At 34.8% G+C, this 8,668-nt stretch overlaps 1 protein-coding gene across 1 annotated transcript; it reads right to left on the bottom strand.

The window, feature by feature from the left end:
• Nucleotides 1-1,699: 1,699 nt before the first annotated feature.
• LOC123170263 (uncharacterized) lies at nucleotides 1,700-8,321 on the bottom strand. Its single transcript, XM_044588099.1, has 6 exons — nucleotides 8,227-8,321; nucleotides 7,597-7,722; nucleotides 3,367-3,546; nucleotides 2,621-2,674; nucleotides 2,338-2,490; nucleotides 1,700-2,156 (listed from the first exon to the last, which is right to left on the bottom strand). The coding sequence occupies exons 3-6, from the start codon at nucleotides 3,481-3,483 to the stop codon at nucleotides 1,794-1,796; spliced, it is 687 nt and encodes a 228-aa protein (XP_044444034.1). The 5' UTR covers nucleotides 3,484-3,546; nucleotides 7,597-7,722; nucleotides 8,227-8,321; the 3' UTR covers nucleotides 1,700-1,793.
• Between the last annotated feature and the right edge of the window lie 347 nt (nucleotides 8,322-8,668).

The raw sequence follows: 8,668 nt of genomic DNA, 5'->3' as shown, positions 1-8,668 counted from the left end.
AGTGAGAATATATATGTTGGTCAAATGGTTATTTTTATTGACCGGTTTATGAAGAAGTTACATGTCGATCCCTGCAAAACAAGCAATAATGGCCTCCATATCAAAAGATGAATATAGGTGGCCAAAATGCCATTGGCTATGACGGACAAGAAGTGACATGTACACCCTCATGCGATCGAACATAGATGAAAATACGACGTATTTCTTCTTCTTCAGTAAATACTAACTTTGTACTAAACCAGCAGTAATTAATATGGATGGGAGGGACTAGCTAGTTCAGATACAACTTGTAGAGGAGAAAAGGACGAACAGAGAAGGGAGATGGGAAAGAGCCCGCAGTTGCGTGTCTACTTCGATGCCTATGGCTTCTTTGGTTACAGTAGTTATCCTGCCCCAGCTAGGCTCACACACTCGCACGTTCGCTTCCCATCACTCGTGGATTGGGCCTGCTCAGGTTTCTTTGTTGATGCATTGATGGTGTGTATGTGTGTGTGTGCCATGCCTTTTTTCCTTCTTTTTACACTGATACACTGTGTTCACTAATGCTTGCATTGATAATTATTGTTGTAAATACTTGCTTCCTAAATTCGGTGTTCCAGATGTGCAAACTGATAAATTAGCAAGGTGGCATCGTAATGCGTGGTAAGGAAGCTTTCAAGTGAGCAAGCAGCATCAGGAATTACGGTTGATGAAATTCCATTAAGTAAGTTTGCACATGGTGAATGGATGCCTTTCCAGCAGCTTCAGCAACAAACTAAAGAGAAATGTCAGGAAATCTGGGTCAGACAAGTTCAGTCCCTTTCTGCTATAGATGGTGATGATAATGGCAGTGATACAGATGCCCATGGTTATTTGGACTCATTTGTTGGTGATGAGAATGGAGTAATAACTGAATTGGCATGTACTCAGTAGAAAACAAACATGTGCCAACAGCTTTGCGGCGTGACACTACACCTGACAAAGATGGCGTCTGAAATTTTCAGTGCATGGATGGCGTGTGCGTCAATGACAAAGATAGTTTTTTTTTGCGAATAATGACAAAGAGATTTAGTGTTGAATTCACAAAGAACGACCTATTTCTCCGATTAATATGGTCTAGAAACTCCCAGAGGAATCCTAGGACCACGACCATGTATTACTGGAATTAGGATCAAGCTGAATCTTTTGAATAATAACCTCCTAAAGGTCAAGGAACTGAACAAACTTTTTAACGTTGAGGGGCTTCTCATGCCATGGATCCAACGAGCATTTGCGAGAACTTCAGTAACGGTGCGCTGACATGGTTACAAACTCCAGAGATAGCAAACATGTTGTATGATATGCCTCCTTTTGCTACCATTATTGCCAAGTTTCTTCATTTTACCGCCTCGCACCAACCAGGTGTTGATTCGTGGCATGTAAGAGCATTTTTTATAAAATATAACAAGTTTAATGCCAATTCATGTCAGGAGAAAAGAGTTTATTTTACAAACAATAGGCTTGGCAAACCTAGATCAGAAATGATAAGAACAATGACTATTTGCGTTCCTGGGGTGCATACACCTTCCCTTTACCATCGCACAAGAGAACATCGGACCAAAAAATTTATTATGTTGCCTCACATCTAAACATACAAGTATTCCATTCGATGGCTAGGTCGATTTAAGTAAAAGGGATGCATGTTTGTTGCAAGCAAAGGTTTTCATAGTGTAGCTTTAGGTAAATAAGCGAATACTCTCTTCATAATTTTTTTCATCCATGCCATTTTATTTGACAACTAACACTAGGTGATACCAAGCTCAAAGTATCACATCTTATCTCATACAACCTCCAGGACCACCATAATAGCATGCAGCATGATCAATATGGGTGATAGCGTGGCATTTTCTATCAGTAACGAACATGGGCAGGTCTTCCTTGATCGGGCTGCTATTTCCATCCTGGTCAATGAATCTAATGTCTGTGAATGATGCGGCGCGACCCTTACCACCATTTGGGAGGGCACCACTGCCCATTGGAGGAGTCGGAAGTGCTTTTTTAGCTTGAACAAATGCACCAAATTGCATTCCGTCTGCCTTTTCTGCTAAGTAGCTGAACAACGACCTTGGGAAGTATCCCACACCTGTGGGGCTTTTATTGAAGCCATAATACACCCACCAATCTCCACTTTTTTTGTCCTGAAATTGATTAGGATTTAGACAAAAGTCCTTCACTTTTAATTTATATGTTTGACATATGTTATCACCAACCAACTATTAGGTTGTAAAAAATGATACACCCTTATCGACCATGTAGTTGGATTTTCGTAAGGGGAATAGCATGGCTATGAAATGCATACAAAAAGTATGAAAATCATACCTTTAGCACCCTCAGAGTGATACATTGTCTAGGTCCATCAGGGACATTAGAAACTGGATGTATAGCATCACCCGGAGCTATAACAGCGCCATCTACCCGTGTGTAACCAGGGCAATCCATGTTGTAGCAGCCAGTTGCATCATAATTATCTCTCTGTTGCATACATTGTTTTCGTGTGTGGGTTAGAAAATTTCTATGTATGTTTCTTATCAGAGTAAGATCACTTTTACTATGGGAAAGAGTAATTTTCAAAGCATAATTCATAGCATAATTATCACAATACCGTCCAACGGGTGTAGAAGTGAGGATGTGAGTCGCCATAGCGATCTGGATTAATCTGTTCAACAAAGGGTACATATAAGATAAACATTGCCTCACATTTAAAGGTCAAGAAGGGGAAGATGTGAGAAAGTAACCAATAAATGGAAAACAAATTAATTGGTTTTCCATTTACACAATGACAAGTCATGGTTTATGACTGCTGACATTTATCTCATGGACCCTAGTGATCCCACAATTTACAAAATTTGAAATTCATATTTAGAAATTTCATCAAATTCAGAAATAGTTCCACATGTAGATGTGCCCAGAGTGTCTATAAACTTTTGTCCACAAACTTTTTGTCTATGAGCTAGATGTAAAATTCAAACATATGGATGAAATGCTCTGTTGATGAAATTTAGCAGAAGGTTAACATCTACACATACATGTGGTCATAAATTGTTTTGAGTTTCTGGTAACTTTGCACATGTCCAACTTTATTTTTAGCTATTGTATAACACTCGAGAGAAAAACAACACAAGTTTCCTACTTTTCAAGGGGCAAAATTTAGCCTGCAAATAAATATCATTAAGTGTTTTCTTTGTAATGCACATTTAATTTGATCGCAAGGATGTCTAGCACATTTGGCAAGTCGAAACGATCTATTTATGTTGAATATTGTAATATCATAATTGAAGCCATTGACTAATGCCCAATTTATTATTCAAATTGAGAGGCTATGTGCATGGGAAGAAAAATAATGCTTACATGCCAGCCAACTTGAATCGCATTATAGCTTGATTTTTTACCATCTCCGGCATGATTAATCCAGAACGTAGTCGAACTCAACTGGCCATGTTTTAGTTCATGGCCATACACATCCATGGTGGCATGTAAGCCATAATAGTTGTCATTGGGACCTCCAGAATGTGTTAGGTGTGCCACAAACTACAAGATGGAAGCAATCAAATAAACAACACAAAACCTAGAGTAGGTATTGTCAAAATGCATAATGATTAAACCAAAAATGATTCTAGAATTCAGGGTAGCTCATCGTTGTCTAGCTAGAAACAATAACGTGCTTACATAATAGTTCAGAAGGTACATACTGTTTGGTTTTGTAGTAAAATTCCTGAATGAAGATGCCTAAAAGAAATTAGTAAAAGTAATTGAATAGCTTGATCGATCTATTACATGGGGTCTAGGCACCGCTAGGCCTACTAATTTAGTCCTTCCCGCACTAACATTTCAGCAATATACCTTTTGTGTTCATTCTCATGTATCTTTTTTTTTCTCCAAAGGCACTCGCTATATGTTCATAAGGAAAGTTATGTAAGATCTTTCTCAAAATTTAACTTCCTTTTAGCAACGTTTATTGTAACATATATAACTTTGTTGCCAAGTTTTATCAAAAATGGGTTTCTATCCGTGTCAAGTGAAGATATAAAAATATTAATGCATAAGTTATCCTACATATGGTCTTCTATTTACATTATTAACAAAAAGGTCTAAAGAAACAAATATGTAGGAATGACATACCACACTATTTATAATGCCCAACAAAATATGATAAATTTTCTTGGAAGTGTTTGTTCACAGAATGCACATTCCAAAATGTAGCATTACATATATTTTATATTAATAAAAAAGAGGAATATAAGCTAGTACTTTTGTCCACATAGGCTAAATTATGTCCACATCATAATAATGGTGTCATGTTGGGTTAACATTATAGCATTGTAGATGAATATGATTATTTATTAGTATCTATACATTCTAGGTGTATATAGAGTACACCTGTTATCAAAAGGAAAACAATACAAGTCTCTTTTATAATTGAATACTACTCCCTCCATTTTGAATTATATTATGTTCTAACTTTTTTCTAAATCAAATGTACATAGACATGTTTTAGTGTGTTTGTTCTCCCATTTCAGTTTGTATGTAGTCCATATTGAAGTATCCAAAACATCTTATATAGTGAATGAAGGGAGTAGAATTGTTAATAATACAAAATCGGTAATTTAGTTTCCATAGTAAAGCTTTGTGAAGTTCGGAATATCCAAAACATATGTGAAATTAAGAATACAAATAATTCATGTTAACAATTTAGTGTCATCTGAACTATGTGAAGTGAAAAATACCTAAATGCCGAAATAAAACTTATATTAAAATGAATATTTAAATTTATATGTGAACTAAGCCTAGGACAAAATATGGAACAAAAGAAACATACAATTATCAATTATTTGTATTCTATAATATGTGATATGTAGAGATTGATGACCAATGTTAACATGATATGCTATGAAAGTATCAACATGAATGGATTGATTAGATGAATAAATAGTCATTGTGTTCCCCGTTAGTTAAAAAAGGACATAGTACAGTAAACATATGTGAAGGCATGCATCGATCATAGGTACTAATCACTAGATGCAAGAAAAAGGTTGTTGATTAAGAGGAATCAAAGCTTAGAGGACCATATGCATGTTATGGATGACACTAGTGGAAGATGCAGTGGATCAACTCCAGTATGAGATTTGTGCAAGGGAGCATATCACAGAAAGGAAGCATAATAATGGTGTGGGTACAAAAACAAGGGCCTATTTGGAACAAACGAGCTTTGCATGAAAATACACCATTTCAATTCTATGGACAACCCTATTCGTGCCTTCTTTCTTAAGAATGATGAGAGCTTTTGCTCAATTAGCATTATGAAAATCATATTTTATTTTAAGCGTCAATAAACCTCATGCAACGATAGTCCAACCATAGTTTTGATACCAAAGAAACACCCAATTGCCAACAAAAGGAGTAACTAAGTGTGCCTAGTATGATAGGATAATAGTTGTCGGCTTCAACTTTTTTTGTTTGATAGGAAGACTGTAAGGGAACCCCCCACAGTATAATTGGTGCAACAAACGCAAATTGCAAGTACTGTGCCTTGAACCTGGGTGGGTGGGAAGGCATCAGCCCCTTCCCACCACTAGGCTATGCCTTAGTCTGCGGCTTCAACTTTTTATGAGGCTGAATATGAGTTTTTATGTCATGAAACAAATATTTAAAAGTTATACAACATCTTATCCATTTTTTTGCATTATATCTCTACTAAAGTAATCCCTAATCTCAAATTACATGTATCTTCTTAGTTTTTGTGGTTTTACTTAGTGTAGGATACAACAAGCCATGACATATCAATCGTGTGTTTTTTCACCCATTTATAACATGATTTGCCTTAGTTTTCATGGTTTTGTTAGTGTAAAAAATGGATCTTATTAGTTTTACATCTATGTGTTCCAGAGAGAACTTAAATTTGATAGCAAAGACCCGCATGTCAAGTAAAATTATCCATTTGTGTTGTCTAAAACAATTGATATTCACATGACAAAAAGTGCTGAAAAGAGTGTGAAACAATATTTAGCAATCATCAAAAAGTATTTATTAATAACTATATAAGACCAAATTTAGAGGTAATTAGATTAAGTAAAGATAACATCCACGCAAAAAGAAAAGATTAAGGATAGCATGTGTGGAAACATCTCCATGCATTATATCACACAATCAAATATCACAGGCGTAATACAAGGATGAGATGGGAGTGAAAAAATATAAGGTTTGGGTACTTGTTACAAACATTTATATTTATTATTAGTGGAAATATTTCCACATATTGATATGGGAAGTGGCAGAGTAAAATCTAAAAATCATCATGAAACACAGTTGTGTTTCATGACGAGCTAGAGTCCGCAATAAGTCCAACCTTCTATTGTCAAATAATTGGTCGTTACCAATAGGTTGGTGCACTTACGGAAATATTTAAGCCAAACTCCAATAATATTTCCTCGGGATGTATGTACGGGATACAAAAGGTTTCTTTATTTTGAATGATAATTTACCATAATTACAATGAAAAGAATGATGTAACTATGTTTTTTGATGCGGAATAACTAGCCCAAAGCAGTGGCATCAAAAAATTTCATAGGGGGTATTTTCTCCAAAAAAATTATAGTTTAAAATGTATATAAATGTCAAAAATTACCTCAAAGTTAACACAAAAATTGCGTAAAGAACATAAGGAACTATCAAATTCTATGGGGAAACGATTAACGAACAATTGTTGGGGGTACTAAATAGCCTGAAACAATGTCATCAAACTTTTAACAAGGTGTATTTTTGCTTCCAATTTTTTATAGTTTAAAAGGTGTATAAATTTCACTTCATATCTCAAAGTTAGCGTAGTAAATATATTATACAAGTTGAAAGAAAGGAACTAACAAATCCATCCATGCTAATGTTCGGATCATTATGCAAGTTTTCCAAAATAACACAATTTTTGTATAAAACAATACTACCTATATGCAATGGGGAAGCTCAAACAAGTGATCTCTGTGTGGTGATAAAAATAAGTACGCAAATATCTTCAAATGCAGACATATTTCCTTAATTTATTAAATTGGCAAAGATAAATAGGATGACTATAAAGGCTACCTTAGGCTAAAATATCATTCATCTCACTTTGATGGCAAGTAGGTTAGCATCATATTATGAACATATTATTTCACAATATCTATTCGGCTTGGTGGGTGTTATCGTTTCCCTTTCTTGGGTGAAATCCTCAAATAAGCGATTATCTAGTACATGCGGATATTCATAGCGGTGCCTATCGACATAATATCATGACATTTGCCCAAACCTATTATGTTACCAATTAGTGTCGTTGTTATTTAAATCATCTAGCATTCATATTGGTGAACATGTCAAAATAGCTGCAGTGCAACATCATAGTAAGTCATATGCCACTATATACATGTAAATATGCTTTCCAACAAGCGAATTCCATAATAAATCATATATTCCTGAAAATGACATGCCATGTTGCTTATTTTAGATCTAAATTACTATATATTGGGTCACTGCACCTAACAACTATAGTATTTGATAATCATGGATAAAATATTTAAGTAAAACGAGTGAAGATAAGAAAGTGTAACTCACATAGGGATCATCCCATAAACTAGAACCTTGTCCAGAAGTTATTACTTCAGTGGAGTTTGACTTCAAACTTTTGAGAATTTGTTTGGCTGGACCATGGACAAAATCTTTGGCCGGTGAGTCATTTTCCTTCAAGTAAAAATGTAAATGTATGTTAAGTGGGGGAAAAACTTATGCGAAGTATCTTTTGTAGAATCAAGAACTTGAAGCTAATGTTTATTTTGTACTAGCTAAACATTGTAGTCATAGCAATAGTAGATATGCTAACCACTTTGAAATTTTACTCTAACACAATGTGTTGCTTATTTCACTCCCATGATTTTGTTGGAATCCAACTATTACAAGAGAAGTGTACACGGTCCAGTAATGTCTGTAGTCCTTCCAACATAGATATGTGCTTGTGTTGGTCCTATCATGTAATTGTTTAGTATTCTTAACTTATGGGTCCATCTTGTTATGCATGGTTATTCTGAACCATGGTGTCTTTTGGAATGAAAATAACTCATCAAAAGACCAAGAATGGTGGGGAATTCCTCAAAAAAAGAATGGTGGGGAAAGTAACCCACTAATCCATCTCACTCACGTGTAATATTTATATACAACAATGTATATCACAATATATAATATGATTACCTCTTGAATGGTAGGGAAGAACCGAACACCTCTAGTTTGAAGAGCATGATAAAAGAAACATAAAGCAATTGCTCGCCGAAGTAGACTAAGCCTATACATACTGATATGTATAGATGAATATCACTATGGGAAACCAGAACTATATATAGACCATATGTATGTGTCTTTCTCTAGTACGTGGCAAGCTAAACCATACTCTATTAACTGAATATTGTGCAAATCTTTATTTAATGCTCACAAAATATTGTAATTAATATCATATATTTTGTGTGTATTAAATAAATATGCAATATATTTTGTGCATTAAATAAAGATTTGTGTGATATTCAGTTAGTTTTGTATGCATTAGCATGACACGTACTAGAGAAAGATTTACATCTTATAGAGATAAATATCGTGTGGTTTAATGACATTAAAGAAATGTAATAGAGTGCTTAATAAA

This window comes from Triticum aestivum, chromosome 7D (genome assembly GCF_018294505.1).
Source record: "Triticum aestivum cultivar Chinese Spring chromosome 7D, IWGSC CS RefSeq v2.1, whole genome shotgun sequence".
Classification (NCBI taxonomy): Eukaryota; Viridiplantae; Streptophyta; class Magnoliopsida; order Poales; family Poaceae; genus Triticum; species Triticum aestivum.
This window is presented reverse-complemented; position numbering and strand designations above follow the sequence as displayed.